The sequence below is a fragment of the Pteropus alecto genome, unplaced genomic scaffold, assembly GCF_000325575.1.
Source record: "Pteropus alecto unplaced genomic scaffold, ASM32557v1 scaffold213, whole genome shotgun sequence".
In the NCBI taxonomy this organism is placed as follows: Eukaryota; Metazoa; Chordata; class Mammalia; order Chiroptera; family Pteropodidae; genus Pteropus; species Pteropus alecto.
Genome location: NW_006434829.1, coordinates 1790461 through 1808744, shown reverse-complemented (window position 1 = coordinate 1808744; position 18284 = coordinate 1790461). Strand labels below are relative to the sequence as shown.

At 55.3% G+C, this 18284-nt stretch overlaps 1 protein-coding gene across 1 annotated transcript in view; it reads left to right on the top strand.

The window, feature by feature from the left end:
* GLT1D1 (glycosyltransferase 1 domain containing 1) overlaps nt 1-18284 on the top strand; it is a 65992-nt gene that overhangs the window by 37294 nt on the left and 10414 nt on the right. The window contains exons 6-10 of the mRNA XM_015587889.2: nt 401-437; nt 1391-1447; nt 7068-7163; nt 7756-7805; nt 17651-17694. Coding sequence (XP_015443375.1) covers nt 401-437; nt 1391-1447; nt 7068-7163; nt 7756-7805; nt 17651-17694 — 284 coding nt within the window. The remainder of the gene's footprint in view (nt 1-400; nt 438-1390; nt 1448-7067; nt 7164-7755; nt 7806-17650; nt 17695-18284) is intronic.

Genomic DNA, 18284 nt, shown 5'->3' with positions numbered 1-18284 from the left:
CCCAAACCGCGTTTCCCCAAACGTCAGCCTTCAGCTTTAGTGCATGATACACACCAGCTGGGCGCTGTGGCTGGCATGTTCTCGTCCGAGCTTAATAACTTCCTACTAACACGAAGCATAAAACTCTAAAGTCGCACCACGCCTGATTGAAGGGACATCTTCCTTCGTGCTTCTTCCCCGACAGATGCTGTATTTTAATGGGCTAACCCCCATTAAAAGCAGAAGTAACTCTTTGCTCTTACACAGTAACTAGTCTGCGAGCGGCTGTGTAGGTGACGCTTTGTGACGTGTTGCTCCAAAATGATTTTCTTGTGGCCTCCTTTTTATTTCTAAAACATAGTTGCAATGGACTATCACATTTACTTTTTTTCTTTCTTTCTCTCTCCCCTGTTTTCGAAAGCCGCATGCTAAGGGTAAAATCTATGTGCAGAGTCAAGGTAAGAATTTTTTAATATACGTATTTGAAAAAAAACAAAAATGAGTCTTTATCTCATAGAGACAGGTACTGAAATGTTTGTGGATGAAATAATACCGTGTCTGAGATTTACTTAAAAATAGTTTGCAGAATGGATCCACTTTTATTATTTTCTAACATTAAGATAAAAGATAAATAAGAAAACATTATAAAGGAATAATTAAAAATGCAGATGGCAAGGTTTTCCACTTGCGGAAGTACAACGTACTCCATCAATGGTCTGGGTTTGCTTTTTTTGTCTTTTGCATTCTTATAAGAGTTGATTTGAGCCAAACTGATGACAGATACTGGGGAGCAAGGTCTCAAATGCCTGTCAGGGTATGTTTAAGAAAGAAAAGAGACGAGCTTCTCTGTGGAGGCTGAGTTGAGTTGGGGAGACCTGGAACGCTTCTGCCTCCGCGTCCACCCCTTCCTGCCCTCACCCCGCCCTGCCCGATGGTGGCCGCGGACGTCCCTTCCCGAAGCCCTCGGGGTCTCCTGCACACAGCTGGGACATGACTACACGGCCCCGTGGAAGTCAGGGACAGAGTGGTCCCCAGGAGCAACTGACTCTGACTGAGGGTCGACCGGGCACTGAGGCCCGGGTCGCGAGCTCAGGCCCCGTGAGCTTTCCATGATGCCGAGGGGCACACGGCCACCTTTGCTGCACGTCGTGCGGCCACCGTCCAAAAGCAGAGGCAGCCAAGCCCATCCCGATGTGTGTGTGTGTGGGGGGGGCAGCTGCGGGTCTTTTCTCGTGGGGACCCCGTGGGCTCACTTTGAACCCCACGTGCGGAGGGACTCACGGGAGTTCGCGAAGCACTCGGAGCTTGGAGTGGCTTCGTGGGGACCGAGCATGACCCTCGTTTAAACGGCAGCACGAAGAAGCCGGTCATGTCAGCCACGTGAGCATCTCCTTCTCTCCCTCCCGCCCAGGGATCGTGACGGCCCCAAATGCCGCCTTTGACTGGAACACCTTCCTCCGGCGCGCAGGTGAGAGAGAGGGGCCTGCCGACAGGTGGGGGGGAGGGGCCGGCCAGGGCTTCGACCGAACGCACCTTGTCAGCCGGTGTCGGTTACTTGTCACGTTCTCGTGGTTTCGGAAACGAGGCCGTCACGTCGAAGGCGTTTACCGTTTTGGGTAGGACGGGGGATGGGGGAGCAGGGCCTGGAGCAGGGCCGGCAGGTGAGGGCACAGGTGGTTTTGCTCCGGTCTTGGAGACGCCGTCTGCGTCTCGCCCTTGGGAGGCGGCGCCGGCCGGAAGCGGGGCGTTTGGTGTCACACCGCGTGACGTCCGCTCTCTCGAGGCTGCCACCCTCCTGTGCTCATTCGATGCTACTTTACCACTTACACACATGACAAATGACCATTGTGAAAAACATGAGAAAATGGAGATCAGCTAGAGAAACAAAAGTTTGAAGCCATTTGAAATCTCAGCACCACAAAGGACCTTCCGTTAACGTTCCAAAGTCATCTTTCTCAACAACTTTACATATATAGTGATTTTTATGTATTTGTAGATATAATATTGATAGTATAGCTGTATTATATCTATCGTCACATTTGACCTTTAAAATGATATATAAAAATATAATACCTTAAAAATATTAACTCATATGTTAATATATTATAAAATATTTTATCACATAAAACTATATAATTATATCTATAATCATGTAGCGAACCTATCATTATGTATCTTTATTTTTAAGGATTTTATTGTTTTTGAGGCCATTATCGAATGTTTTTCAAGCTCGTTTTTGAGCTGTTGCTGCTCATCTTTAGAAACACACTCGGCTCGCACCCCCGACGCCGGATGCTGCAGTCCCGTCGGTTTGTCTGTTCGCTCTAACGACGTCACGGCTTTTCCTTCCTCCACGGTGTCGTCGTGACCTCCGTGGGCTCGTCTTCCGCTGGACTCTGGGTCTTGGACACGCAGCGGCGAGTCCGTCTTCCCGTGTCTGCCCGGCAGGTCGTCTGCTCGGGCGCGAGTCTAAAAGCAGAGTGTGCGGGTGGGACGAGGCCCCTCATCGGAGCTCCCCCGGCCTTGGGGGTCACCCCCGGGGAGGAAGCGTCAGCGGGCACGCCCGGCGGTGACCCCGTGAGGACGCCGTCTCCCCGGCGTGCGGTGGGGCTTCGAGTCCCGCCGTCGCGTTTCCGTGCGCGGCACGAGCTGAGCGCCGTCGTCGCGGTGTTTAAACAACGGGGCAAACGCCGCGTCCGGCGTCTTTAGGCACAGAACGTTTCGCCGTCCGCAGATGCGGCCCATCCGCGTGCGCCTCTGAGGTGTGACGGCCTCACGGGCCGACCACGCGGGTGCCGGCAAAGGCACGAGGACAGTTCAAATGGCTCGCGGAGCGCGGCGCAAAGTCCCCGCGTTTGCTTGCGCTACCCCGACCCGTTTCTCCCGAGAGCCGACAAGGCGGGGGCGCCGGGGGTCACTTCCCGCCCGTGAACTCAGAGGAGAGGCTGGAAATGCAAAATCGGCAAACGCGATTTCACTCCAAAACCCGGGCCTGTTTTCGCTCCAAAGCCTCGGAACAAACCGTCTGCCACGTACCGTGTGTCAGCGTCAGGTCCCCTTGAAGAGAAAAATACGTCCCAGCATTTTATTAGAAAACATCTCTCAAGTGCGTTCACTCTGATCTTAACGACGAGAGCCGAGCTGCTCTCCGCGTCACGAAGGAGCCCACGCGTGCGACTGCTTGGTCACGTCGGGGCGTGCGTGCCCCGTTCGGAGCCGGCGGGCCCCCCTTAAGTCGCCCGTCGCAAGGTCAGTCCATCTTCTGTCCGTCACGGCGCCCGGCTGCAGCGTAACTAAGACCCGTAGTTGTCAAAAGCAGAAGGATTTGTCACTGAGTTCTGTGGTTCCACTGGTCTTGCTGTTGGCTGATTCACGCAACAGCCAGGAGGTTTATAATACTCCTTAGAAAACGTTTCCCCAGAGACCGACTTGGCCGCACCTGGGTCGTAACGCGTGCGATTAGCAATCGTAAACGTCTGCAGAAGCTGCGGGCACGGGGAAGCAGGGGCCGGGGCTGAGGCGCTGCCTGCGTCGGAGCCGGCTTCAGGGCGAACTGCTAGCATCGAGCAGTGTCTTGGGCTTCGAGGTCAGGCGTCTGTTCTCGTGTGTGTGGTCACTCATCTGTCGTCTCCCACACTCCAAGGATGGACGGCCCCCATCGCCCGCCCTCCCGAGCGTTCGAAACCTGCGGTCGTGATCTGCCACTTCTGCTTCGCGTTTCCGACGGTGACGACAGACGATGCAGTGAGCTGGATACAGACTCTTCGGGATCGAACACCCGCCCTCGTGTTCTTAGGGAATCGTAGGAAGCGTCGACCTCGAAATTGAGGGGACGGGCTCAGGAAGGGTCTGGCCCGGTGCTCCGTGGAAGTAGGCGGGGGGCTGATTACTGCGCAGCGTTTACAGCTGGCTTCTTCGATGTCTGCTGTCGGTTCACGGTGCATTCTGCTTTACAGCAGGCCACGGTTTTCCCGAGACTATTCGACGATTTCCTCCAGCCCTAGCTAGCAATCAATGAAGGCTCCTTGGTTGAAAACGTTAAACGGTTTTTATGCCAACCAGATTCTGTGTTTTCAACGGATCGACGAGGAGCGACAGAAAGAATAAAGTAGGTTAAATGCACTAAGTGGCTTTGCTGTGATTTGCCACGTGACCTTTGCGGTAGTGACTCAGGTCAGAAGATAGCTCTGTGGACATCAGGTTAGTTACCTGGTCTTTGAGCTTTTCCGTTCATTCCCACATGTATCTCTAACAACTCGGTGACCCATGAGTTTTGCCTTGAAACGTCGACGACCAAGACATTTAAAGTGTGGATTCCTTGTAGGACATCGAACTGCCAAACTCCAGAAGTTGAAATCTGACCTGGCCACGCCTTCCTGTTTTTCTGTTTTTCATTTAATTCCATTTCTCTCATTTATTTAAGTTTTTCTCTCTTTCTCTCTCTGTTAAAATTCTATCTGTTCTTCTACGGGGACACTCTGCCTAACTCAGACGCTAGTATTTTTCTGCCTCAGGCTGTTCCTAGGAAAATGTGCTTGTTTTTCGCATGAAAAATGGCCGTCGTGGATCCCCTTACGTTTCGCAGCCCGCAAATCAGATCTTTCGGCTAAAATTCCCTAATCCGATATGCTCGTCTGAAGGTCTTGAATTATTTTCTCCCCCTAATAACGCATAGAAAAGAAAAGAAACAGAGCCCCTCGGGCAGAAGGAAAGGCACAGAAGGGGCTTCACGTGGACTGCGTGTCTGTTCAGGAGCAGCCGACGAGTCACTGGGAGGAAGAGGCGATGTGGCGTTGGGACGGACGTGGCGCCAGACCACGAAAATGGCACGCTTCATTGCGAAGATGACAATACGGTCACAGCGGGAAGACGCGTAAATGTGTGTGTGTGTGTGTGTGTGTGTGTGTGTGTGCGCGCGCGAGCGAGGAGTCCAAGCCTCAGGCGTGTGTGTGCGCGTGTGTGTGCATGTGTGTGTGCGCGCGCGTGCGCGAGCGAGGAGTTCAAGCCTCGATTCACGTCTAACCCGGACATTAGTGCAAAAGCAAAGATAAGGAAAATGCGCGTGGGTTACAAGGAGGGAACAAAACCCACCTGAGAAGGTGCGGGAGGAACCCGCCTCGCCCCCGCCAGAGACCTGCGCAGACCGGTCTGCTTAAGGATGAACACACCGCGTGGCCCTCAAGCTGGCCGGGGCCACAGGGAGCCCGAGGTCTAATTACTCAGAGTTACTGTAAGTCACGGTCTAAACATTTAGAAGATGGTGCTGTAAGCTGCTCTCCCGTCCCCAGACGGACGCTCCAGGGACCTCGGGGCGGGGTAGAGGGAGGGGCCCCTTTCCTCCCACTTTACTTGACCGAAAGGCCGCCAGGTCTGAGCCTGCTGCTCTGAGCAGCAAACGGTGTCGGGTCAAAGCGAAGGAATACGGTAGGTTTCCCACCTGTATACCTGTCCCAGAGCAAAAATAAAGTGCACGTGGTGTCTTTGTACCTCACCATCACCCAGGCTGTTCAAAGGGCGTGTTCGTACACGCGCTCCGTCTCGGAACGTCAGTCTCTCGAGTTAGTTTTGTTCTTGAATTTACTTTTTCTTCAATCCAGCGACAGTCTCCACTTTCCCCTCTTTTTGGAACGTTCGCATTTTTTTTCTCCTGCCACCTTCTTTCCCCTTCTAATATATTTGAATACTAAGTGACGCGTGCTCCATGCATCACGTCGGGAGACACGTAACACCAGCTTCTCCCATTTCTGGTGTTTTTATATAAAGCGTGTGTGTGTGTGTGTGCATGCGTGCATGCGTGCGTGTGTATACACGTGTGTGCGTGTGAACACAGCCACGTGCACGGGGCTAAGGCTTCCTCCCTCAGCGAAGGGGTGTTCCCTGGGTGGCTCCAAAGGTCCATTTCCTTGGTAATTAATAAGTAATTATTGAGAAGGCGCTTTCGTCAGCATCCGCATCGAAACTTCCCTCGCTGGTTTCGGCGTTCTTTGGCGGTTCTTGTCCGGTAATGTAGGTTTTGACTTTTTCCCACACCTGACCTTCCTATCCGTAAAGGCATCCTTCAACTTTTTTCGTTTATGGAAGAGAATAGCTTGTCTCCTGACCTCAGACTCAACATGTCTGATCTCAGCGTCCTCTGATCTCAAATTTAGATTCTGCACATAGCTTCTGGCTTCGACTTTTGATCAAGTAAAATGCGTCAGAGTTTGTATTTCTAAGATTAGTTTCAGGATACTCATAATATTGCGGAGATATTTAAAACCACAGCATATCTCAATGACACTGTCCACGGTCAGTTCAGAGACCGATCATTTGTTAAGGCTTTTCTAAGAAGAACATCTGAATCATTTTAGTAAACATTTTAGTAAAGGTTTTCTTCAGATCTGGTTATGTTTTCTGTATTATTATTATTGTTGTCGTTGTTATTTGGCGTTTGTGATTGTGTTAAATGTGATCCGCATCGATGTAGTTTACTATATTTAGACTAATTGTATTCTCACTCAAGATTCACAAAAGGATAGACAACAGGAAATTGTTTAAGTAATTAAGTCATGGAGGGATGAAATGGATGAACGAAAACCTTTTACTTGCACGATTTTATGTCCGGTTATTTAAGCTTGCAGAAGATGGGGGTTTAGCTCAGCGTGTGTTAATTAGATTATCAGTTTCCGTTGCATCGATGATCTATGTCTGCATAACAAGCCGCCCCAACGCACAGCGGCTTAAAACGCCCACTGTGCGGTTTCTCGAGCTTTCACGGCTTGGCCGTTCGGCCGGGGCCCATCCTCGCTTCCCCCGTGTCCTCCGGGCTCACTCGCGCGTTTGCAGCCGGCTGAGCTCGGCTCCGTGTTGCCGGCCAGGAGGGACGTTGGCTCACTCAGCGCGGTGAAGGCCGCGGTCAGGGGTGGGACAGCTGGATGGGACAGGTGGGTGGGACAGGTGGGTGGGACAGGTGGGTGGGACAGGTGGGTGGGACAGCTGGCCGAGAAGCCGGGACCCGGGGCTTCCGAGCCGCGTCCGCGGGGTCATCACGGCCATGCCCTCAGGCCGCGGCCTCGCTCCTCAGAGCGTGGCGGACCCCTCTGTTGCAGAGATTCGCCGGAGCGCTGACGAGGCGCGCGTGTTTCTCCTGGTCTGCGGGCTGAGACAGGTGAAAGACCCCCTGTACCTGGTGGATGCGTTCTCAGGTAGGCCTCGGAAGCCGCCTGCCGGCGGGAGCCCGGGCCCTGGGGCGGCACCACCGCGCGGGCGTATGTGCAGCCCCTTCTCGCGCTCCGCACGTCGGCAGCACGGTTTCTAGATTGCTCCGGAAACCACCGGGAAAAGGACAGGGCCGTGTAGTGATTTCGGTGGTTTCCTACTTCCCTGTGCCCGTAGCTTTTGAGGGCATCGTGAAGAAGTGGCCAGCGGCTCTAAGGCCCAGGCAGTCTCATCTGACAGCGTTCACACACGTCGCTTGTCTGGTGGGTTCCGGCCACGCTGCTTAAGTTGGTCTCTACGCCCTTCAGTACATTGCTGAGCTCCACCCTAATCACCTAATACCGTAGATATCCGAGTCACGCATGACGTTCTAGAAAAATAGCACTTTACCAAGAAGCAAAATATGTCAACTATTTACATTTTAAATACACAGAATTCAAGTTGACCGAATTATTTAATGTGAATGAAAGAAAAATGACGAGAAATCATTTATGTCGTAGTGCGGTTAACAAACGGACTCGTTCGGAGCTGTGACTTACACCCATTTTAAAAGCATTTCTGTTCTTTTTTCTCCCCCAGCATGGCATCAAGAAGAACCCAGTGTGTACATGGTGATCGTGGGCCCCGAGGTAGGTCAACCTGCCATAAACACCTGTCTCTCTCTGTCGTCTCTTTCATACGTTTTATGGATTTTCTGAAATTAGTTTACTTACTCTTCGAACCAAATCATTTTGTCCTTTTTGAGTCAATAAAGTCTTTTTGCCTTTAAAAAAGAAAAAAGGGAAAACAGACCAAGGTTAAAGATTACGAGGCTTTATGCGTCTTTACGATTAATCCATTACTACAAAGGGATAAAGAGTAAGTTCTTACGGAAACACAGAGTCCTGAAGAGCAGATCGCCTAGCGGGAAGGTCCGTCTACACCACACAGAAGGCAGGTGTCGCACATGGCCCAAATCGCCTTCGAAACTGCCCCGAGCTGGTCGCAAAAGAGCAGCCTCTGCGCCGGAGTGCTCGGGTCTGTAGCCGACTTGCACGGGGATGGCAGCGGAGGCTCGTCAGCCCGGGACGCACACGCGGGTGGGGAGGCGTCCACCCCTGACCGTGGCCGTCCAGGGGACCCTGGCGTCCCCACTCGCCCTGAATGCGGGTCAAGTGTGCGCCCTGGTCCCCGCTCAGGTTCAGAGGCGCGGCACTGGTCGTCTCGTGAACGTGAACTTGGATTTACTGCAGGAGGGTCGGACAACACAGCACACGTGGTGTTTCCGGCCGGTGGAACGGGACGCTGCAGGGACACCTCCCCGGCTTCACGGGGCGCCTGTTCTGGGGCTGCACGGCGTGCTCCCCGAGAACGGCTACCCTCGCTTCCGTCTGCACTTTGCCCCAGCAGGGAGAGGCAAGCGCGTGCGTGTCGAAGGCCCGCCCGAACTCGCCGCGTCACTCACCGCCCCTCGCAGGGCTGAGTGTCATTCTGCACAGCTCAGAGTCTCATCTGTGCTGAAATGCTTCCTCGTGTAGGCGTTCTAGCTCCCTAGGGACCCACGCAGCGCCCTAGGGGGCACACGCACTTCTCGGCATCCTAAAACACCTTTGGAGATGACGGGTTTGTCTAGGAAAAGCCCACCTAACCCAATAAACGTATCCAAGGCTGGACTCTGGGTGGCCACATTGGCCGTCACTGGGAGACCCCTTCTTCTGTGTCGTTTGGTATAACACACGCGCACAAGGCTGGACTCTGGGTGGCCACATTGGCCGTCACCGGGAGAATGGAAGACCCCTTCTCCTGTGTCGTTTGGTATAATACACACACATGCACGCGCACACACACACACACACACACTCACACACACACTCACTCACACACACACTCACTCACACACACACTCAGTGCCAGCCTTGTGATAACAAGGTAGCTCCCAGCACTAATTAGCATTAAGTCTCCGTGGCGAAGCCGTTATTATTGTTATTATTTTTTAAATTCTTTCTTCGTCCTTCTGTCGGAAGCGTGATTGAAAGAAGTGGTGTCAGTTTGGTGCCAAGTCGCTGTGACCAAGCGTGACGGCCCCGAGCGGGCAGCCGTGGCGCCCAGAGCCACCTAGATGGGGCCGAGCAGTGTGGCCGTCGCGCCGTTTCCGTTTCCACGGCGCGTTCTGCTCGTGGCGCACGTGCTGGCTTCCCAGCTATGAAAATCCCCTTTAAACGTCGGTCACGTCGACTTCACGACAAGAGCGACGTAAGCGGGGATCCAGGTGGCGTCAGGCCTGGCGGGTCGCGGGAGCGGGCGCGGGTGGCTGGAGCCTGGGAAGCGCTGCTTCTCCCGCGGCATCGACGGCTCGCGAGGCGGTTCGCTCGGGCGGAGCCGGGAGCTCCAGGTGACGAGCGGGCAGGAGAGGAGAAGCCTGGGAAGGGAGCCCCGGAGAGCAGGGCGGGGACTCCGCCGCGGCGGGTCGCCATCTGAGAGTCACCGGTCCTTCGGTCCACCGCCATGAATTCTTAATAATGCCGAACACGTCTTCCAGAGGGCCCTCCACTGCCGTAACTAAAACCCGGAGCAAACGGGGCCATGATCCTTTGCTGGCAGCTTTGCCACTTAGCAAACCAGCGCCTGGCACGCTGCCCTCGTCACGCTTAGCCGGAGCTTCCCGAGGATTTGGTCACTTGTCCTCCACTCACGGGAGAGAGCGAGACTTCAGATCCCAATGTGCCTGCGGCAGCACAGCCTCCCAGAGGCCCCGCCTCTGACACCGTGGCAGCTGGGTCTCGGGTTTCAGCACACGATTTGGGGATGCAGACGTTCAGGCCACAGCAGTTTCCCGCCTCGTACAAGGTCTTTATCGAACCAAGAAGGAAACAAGAGGCAGCACCCCAAAGGCCTTGACGTCATCTCGGCGGACAGCATGATTTCAGGGAATTTCTAAAGGCAGCATCAAACCCATCAGTCATGAACTCCTCGAAGAGCTTGTTTACTTCCGGGTCCCCCCACCCCCACCATCGCCAGAGGGTTGGGAACCGACACGCGGAGATTCAGGTTCAGGCCCCTTCCTAGCTCAGGCAGGCTCGTGTCTGACGCCCACGTGCGTGTGTTTGCTTTTCCACTGTAGCCAGTGCTGTGCCGATGAGTGTCGACAAACAGTTCTCTGGGGACGGGGGCGGGGAGCTCTGTTGCCTAAAAGCCCTATTTGCCTATTTCCACATGTAAAAGCTTTCACCATGGCCAGGTTCAAGTTGTCAGGTGGATGTCACAACACGGAATTGAGATGGGCATGTGCGCCGTGACCCACTACACACACATGCACACACACACACGCACACACGCACACACACATACACATGCAGGGGCATGCACACACATGCACACAGGGCACACACATGTGTGCACATGTACGCAGGCACATGCATGCATGTGTGCACTCACACATGCACACAGGGCGCATGCACACACAAACGTGCATGTGTGTATATGTACACAAGGACAAACACACATGGGCATGGCACATGTGTGCACACACAGGGACGTGTACACACATGCACAAAGGCACGTGCATGTGTGCGCACTTACACAGGCACATGCATGCACATGCGCACATGCACACACATGCACACAAGGTACATGCACACACACTCACACACATGCATATGCACACACGCACACACATGTGCATGTGCATGCACAAACCCACATGCATACAGGGCACATGCACACACATGCATGTGCACACATACACAGGCACATGTATATGCACATATACACACACTCACGTGCATGTACACATGCATACACAGGAACATGTATACACACATGCACACAGGGCACATGCATGTGTGCACACGTACATGGGCACATGTATACACACATGCACATGCACATATGGGCACATGCACACACACACAACTGTGTGTATGCCCCCCACACACCCAGAAACACGCTTTATTAAACACTACTTTTACTTCACACTGTTCACGCACGGATATTTAAAAAACTGTTCTATGCCACGCTTTGCTATTCTGTGCTATTCTATTCCATATCATTAAAGCAAAAGCTTGTTTTTATCCCAAAATTGATTTCACGATTAGCTCCATAATCTGAAGTTCGAGCGACACTAACTCGGGCCAGCTGGATGGCGTGTGTGCGCGTGTGTGCGCATGTGCGTGCGTGTGTGTGCACGCGTGCATGTCCCCTAAATGTGTGCCCCTGGAGAGGCCCGAGCCTTGCAGTGTCCCCAGTGGGCTGCCCGGCCTGGCCTGGCCCTGACGTCAGGTCCACTGCTCCCGACCACTGGATTCCGGCCAGCTCCCCCGTGACCACTGTCAGACTGCTGAACACTGCGCATTTTCAGAGTCAAGGACTCAATTCAGCATCGATTCTGAGTGCAGATCTAGCAGGACACTAAAACGAGTTTACATTTGAATTCGAACCTGTCCTACAGCGCTGCGGGTTAATATGCCGATAATTCAGGGATGAGTTGAGAAGTGGGTCAGAGGTCGGCTCTTGGGACCTGTTAAAATCCATATCTTAACGACTTTCCCACGCGGCAGACGAAGCGCGCCAAGCATCACAGTTACTTCTGGCGTCTGATGCGAGTCTGCTGTTCTTCAGCTCGTGTGTCCCGTGTTGACTGACGGCTCAGTGACCGAGTAAACCCTTCGGGTGTAAACCGTACCGTCCGGGGGCCTGTAGCGTTCCCAGGCCGGGCGGCGCGCCTCGCAGAGCGAGGCCGTGTCACCCGGGGGACTAAGGGGATAGTCACAGTGCACACGGCAGCGACTCCGCGTGTCCACTCCTCTCTGTGGAGGGACCCCAGTGAAGACGCGGCCGCGCGGCTCAGCCGGAGCCGCGGGCCGCAGGATCGGGCCACTCTGAGCAAATGCGGCTCATCCGAAGCTTGTGGGAGCTACTAGAATCGTCGGGTGAGGCGAGGGGCAGGCTCGGGACCAGGCAGGAGCCAGGAAATCTCAGAGGCTGGGAGCCATAGCCGAGAATGCTTCTCGCGAGGCACTGCACGGCCGCCACCCACCTCCTGTGTCCCGACCACTCCGCCCAAGGTCCAGGCACCCAGTGCCACTCCCGGCAGACCATACCCCGGGGGAATGGGCGGAGACAACCCCAAAGGAAGCGGGGCTCGCTTTGGCAGAAGAGGCGAAAGGATGCCGAAGAGCCGAAGAAAAAAATCCACGTCCGTAGCGATCACAGATCACCTGTTCGTGTTTATTAACGACCAGTCACAGAGCCGACCACTCACTCCCGCCTGAGACTCCTGGCCTCTGGGACTTGCTGGTTCCTGCCTAAACCCAAGGGCCATCGCCGGGCCATCGTTAGGGCCCCGGGGCCGTTGCGTCTGGTATCTGCGGCGACTCACCGCCCTTCCGTGAGGGGGAGGGGACAGTGGTCTTCTGGCGGTGGAAATGGGGCTCCGCACGAAGCCGCAGTTAGGTGGCCCCTCATCCCGTCGTCTGCTGTGCAGCTGGGGCACATGGCAGGTGGTCGGCAAGACCTCAGTAGGAGGCTTGGTTGTCTTTATTTACTTCCCGTTCACAGACGTGGACAGTACACGTTTCGTCATGCGTGTTCACGTGCGTGTGTCCAGCACATCCATGCGTGCACGTCTCAGCACGTGTGTATGCGTGCATCTATAGACTTTACTTACGGCCTCGTCGCGTCTTCACGAAGCATGTATCGAGGGCCTCGGACAGGTCGCAGGCACGTGGACACGTCGCAGGGGATAGGACGGTCGTGGCCACTGCTCTCGTGGAGCGTAAGGTCCAGTTAGGAACAAGTGACCGCAGGCTGGACGTGTGTCCTCAGCGAAGTCTGGGGCGGGAGCCGCCACATCTGCACCTGCCACTCCCCATGGCCAGGAGGCGCCTCCCACACTTTTCTTGTGAATATCATTAATTCCTCTGCCTTTTAATTGGCATTTTTTATCCTCCTGGCCATTTATAAAACAGTAGAGCATGTTTTGTGTTTAGCCGCCAAACACCTGTTTATTTGGGGGGGTCGTTCTCAGCCGGGCGCTTCAGAGAGCTGGGTTCGAGCGGCCCAGGGAGGTCCCGCGACTGTTTCCTGCCGCCAGCGGCTGGCGAGTGAGCCAAAGCTTTCGAGCCCACGATGTTGTTTGTGTGCCCTGCCCAGAGCCTTGCGGGGGAGTGGCCACATGCCAACGAGGGGCGGCGCGCCTCTCCGCGCCTCAGTTTCCCCATCGGCAAAGTGGGCATGGCCAGGAAACTGTGCCCTGGACTCTGTGTGGCTGTGTCACCAGCGTCACCAGTGCCGTGATGCGGTGGTCGACCAGAGGTGCCGCCGAGGTCCCCTCCCCGCGTGGCTGTGCTGGGGGCGGCTCCGCGGCGGGGCGGCCCCGTCCGGCTTTGGTCCTCCCCTCACGCTGCTCCGACGGCTCAGCGCGGCCGTGTCGGCAAGCGGGGTCCCCCCGGTCAGGGGTCTCCGGCGCATGGGCTTTCTGGGGTGGCGCGAACGTCCGTTTCGAACGTGACCTTACCGACCTTTCTCAATTACTCCTTACAGCAAAGATGAGTTTCTTTAAGCCTGGGAGTTGAAACAATATGTTTTGCTAGAAAATAAATAAGCTTCAAAGGAGGAAGTGAGAATTTTCTGGGCGGCTCGCTCTACTTTAAAGTTTCCTAACTCGCGCTGCTATTGAGTGGGCACAGCCAGCCTTCGCTTTGTGCTTATCTGGTCTTCGTTCTGTTCCATGTGGCTTCACTGAGAGATTTAAAAGTGAACTGACTGGGAAAGTAAATCCCGAAAAGTTGATGCAGTTTCTACTTTCCACTTGGAAGGGGTCATTTCGCCTTCAGTTAAGTGTTAGTTTAAGTGTCAGGTGTCACAACGGTCTTGTAAAACTCGATTTTTTTTTCCTCCTCGACGAATTATTTTTACCTACATACGATCATCGTGAGAGCAGAAACGTGCTAGTAAAATTAAAAACAAGGACTTTCTGACTAACAAGGATCATAAGTCAACTACGAATTGGAAAATTAGTACGAAGAGCCATAGGAGGCTTCCGCTGGGCTGTTTGCTCTGTCGCGATAAAACGCTAGCGCCATAACGTAATTCAGTCATCGAGGATGATTCCAGAAAAATGAAACAGAGGTGGGCGATGGGGGGAGGGCCGCTTGGAAACCTGTCACTGAGCGAGCACGGTCGAGCGGGGAGCTCTGCGCAAGGCCCTGGGCACGGCGTCAGGAGGGAAACTGAGGCTGTACGGAGCAGAGACGGACATAGCGAGAGGCGGCCGCGTGTGCCGGAAGGGTCTGGGGCGGGGACGTCCCCTCAGACGGGCGGCACTGGCCCGTCCCTGGGGGCGAGCGGGTGTCAGGGGCAGTGCGGGGCCCTCCTCGTGGAGAGAACGTCTTTCTCTGAGGAGGCAGGTGGGAGACGGGAGGGAGGTGACCAGGCGAGCAGGTGGGCGCCCCGTGGCCGCCCTGGCGCTTTGTGACCGGGCTGGAGTCCTGGAACCGAATCGGGAGGCGGCAGAGTCCGGCTTCAGGGCCCCAACCTCCGGGGTGACCAGGCCCCGTGTCCCCTCGCGTGCGGGCCTGGCACGTCACCGCAGCCACCTGAGCACAGACGCCCTCGTGCCTCAAGTCGGGGCAACTCTAACAGGATCGTCGGCGGGAAATGAAGCGCAGGGCAGGCCGAGAGCGGCCACTGCCTCCTCCCCTGGCCCGTCACGTGCCCACGAGTTCTTCCCTGAAGGTCTTACTCGGGAGAGAGTAGCGTCTGCAGCGTCCAGGCCCCTTGTGCGCCCCATGGTGGCCCGTCACTTGCCCGCCCCACCCGAGGCAGGTGAGTCAGCAAGGAGATCCCGGCTCCTCCACGGCCGACTGCCCACCAGCTGGCGTTTTTCCCACGGGGTCAAAAGGCACCCAAGAATGAGACTTCCAGGGGGAAATCGGAGGCAGAATCCGGGACTGGCAATTTTTCTGTTTCCGTTTATTCGTATGTGAGTTTTTAATACGAAAGCGGAGACTTGAGGCTTTAACGCAGGTGGACGTGTTTCAGCGATCAGGTTTCGGCTTTTATAATGGTTGTCGATTAAACTTTTCTGGACAAATGCCAGCCCTTGGATTTTCTTAAAACAAGCGAGTTTCTTCTTGACGGCAACAAAACGGCGTTTGCCGCGTTTTTGTTTAAGATAGAGTCCACCCATTCACTGTGTTTTTCTGATTTGTCCAACAAGCAAGTGCCTGTTTTTAATAGTCTGTTTTCCATGCGGTTCCTGTAAGTTCGCTATGAAAATACATTAAACGTGAAAAAACCATCTTTCTAGGAATCACTTCAATTTTCCTTATGCGTCTGCATTTGCCGTGTTGGCCTTCAAAGGGACATAGTGATCTCAGGGACGTAAGTGAACTTACCGTTGCCAGTGTTTGGGGTACATCTCGGTCTCACCGGTAGCCTGAAGGGTTTGGGGTTCAACACACACGCACACACACACACACACACACACACGTGCGCTGAAATGAGGCTTCTGGAAAGCAGTGATTTCCATTGGCATGATAAACTGTAGAGACGTCGTCACGTTCGCTGCGTCGCACTAGCTGGGTTCGTAAACCCTCACACCTGCCGGCAAAGCGTGACTGAGGACGGAAATGGACTCTGCCTTCGGTCCCGGCTCCTCCAGGGACACTGTTCCTCGAGCGTGTCTGCGCCCTCCTCTGCCTGGATCTTTGAAACATCGTTTCAAATTCTGTGTTACGCTTGCACGAATCTAAGAGCATCTTGTCAGTTCTTTTTAAATTGTATTCGTTGTTCATTTTACGGGATTGGGGGAGGGGCGTGCAGGGCAAAACCAGCCTCTTGGTTGTTTCGTTGAAGAGTTTGCAGTTGGATGGACCACAAGCCATACGTGTTTATGGTAGCTTCATCCTAAGTGGGCTGTAGGGCCCCGTGGCTGCCAAAAACGTGTCCCCCGAGGCCGCCTCGGTGCCTCAGTAAGTGGACTTACCTGGGAAGAAGTCCCTGTGCGGGAACAGCGTGGCGATTTGGTTTCTGGTCGGGAACCGGGCGGGTCCCTCTGACACAGTGTGTAGCTTCAGGGATTCGAGCATCTCTGTCCTGACCTCTCGAATCCGGAGGCCCGAGAGGAGTGGCGTGCGTCTGGGCACGTGCACGTGCGAGGCGAAGCTTCCAGGCGTGTCGCGACCCCAGTGCGCACGCCTCTCACAGGCTTCGGACTCTGTCTCCTGCCGCTGCTCGTGTGTAAGTTGCCGTGTCAGAGCTCAGGTGTGAGCACGAACTGCGTTTTCCCTCATCTGCTCCCCCAGCCCCCCGAGGTGCTGTTAGTTTTCTTGGTTTACAAATGAGGGGCCCCCGCCGTGAGTGGCACGGGGCGGGGCGGGACCGACCCCGGTGTCCGTGTCCAGGGCCCCTCGCAGTCTGTGCCACTGCGGCTTCTGGCCTCTGCGCCTCCACATAGGAGTCGGCCGAAGAAACAGATGGAATGGAAATGCTGTCATCGTGGACCAGCTTGAAAACGTCGCTGTTAATTTTCGCACTAATTCCAAAAAAACATATTATCGCCAGAGATGCAATGGGATGAACACAATGCCTGATCCAAAGGACAGATTCCTCCCAGATTACTCCAGAATGAGGAGTAAAATCCACGTTCAGGGAGATGAGGCTGTGAGTAATGAAAAAGTTGCACTTGGCTTTTTCTTTTGTAATTGACATGTAATGTACGTGCCATAAACATCACCATTTCAAGCATATAATCCAGTGGCCTTCTAGAATATTTGCAGAGCTTTGCCACCGTCACCCCTACCCACTTCTGGAACATGTTCATCACCACACCCATCAGCGGCCACTCCCCGCTCCCTCCTGCCCCAGCCCCGGGCACCCACAAACCTCCTTCCCGTCTCTGTGGATTTGCCTCATCCTGGACATTCCACGTAAATGGGGTCCCCTCGCACGGGGTCCTCCCGTGTCTGGCTTCTCTCAGCACCGTGTTCCCGGGGCCCATCCGTGCTGTAGCGTGCGTCAGAGCCTCGTCCCCTCTACGGCCGAGCCGTGTCGTCCCCTGGCGTGGCTGGGCCGCCCCTTACCCCATCACCAGCTGGTGGGCATGTCCTTGGCTTTAGAAGTGCGTTTCTAGGGAAGGCTCCGCATTAAAAATAAAATTCGAACTTTGTCTCAGATCCACGAAGGGGTTCAGCCGGGTCCACCTCAGCGGTGTCACAGCGAAACCCTCACGGGGAATCGGGCAGAGCTCCCCCCGGGGCCACGAACGCTTCTGACCCGAGGCCTGGAATTGGGGGGCTTGGGGGTCTGGCCCCGTGGCGCCCCGCTTCCCCACGCTCCGGCCCGACAGGCCAACCGAATAGCAGTGCACGTGCGCTTCTGAGCTCTCGGGTCCTCCTCTCGTCCTGCGCGGCGGGGACCCCCGCTCTGTCGCCGTTCCCCTGTGACTCAGGCTCACCCCACGCTCACCCGGGACCCTGTCCTCGTCTCCTTCCAGGTCGATCCCGTGTTCACCCGGGAAGTGAAGGCCGGAGTGAGGAGGTAAGCAGAGGTGGTGGGCGGGCCTGGGGGAGGTCCCGGTGCCGAGGTCCCTGCGCGGTCACCGTGTCCCGGGCTCCGTTCCCAGCGCCTCGCAGACAACTCCTCACCTGGCCCGCCGGTGCCGCTCTGAGGGCCTAGGTGCCACGCGTCCCCATTCACAGGCGGGAAACGGGGAGCGTAAGCCATCCCTGGCGGGTGTCGGTGACGCCCGTGGGACGTCCAGCCTCGCTAGCTCGGGGACGTGCCTCAGGATGGTGTTCGCTGGTCACATTGGCAAAAACCAAAAAGACTTGAAATATCGAGGGTTTGGTCGCGTGGGGGGAAGCTGCCCTCCTCCCGTGCTCTGCCGCCGAGTGTGGGGACCGCCGCCCCATGTGGAGAGCGGTTTGTCAGGGCGTTTGGTGTAAACTGCATCTGTCGGCCCGTAACAGACCCGCAACGCCGGCCTGAGCACACTGGGGCTTAAACGCTCACGTAAAAAATCTGATGTGCTCGGTCCAGGACCAGGTACGGCTCAGGGACGTGGGCTCCTCGCTGTCCTGCTGTCCCTCGCCTGTGGCTTCCATCCTCACCGTGACAAGGTGGTTGCA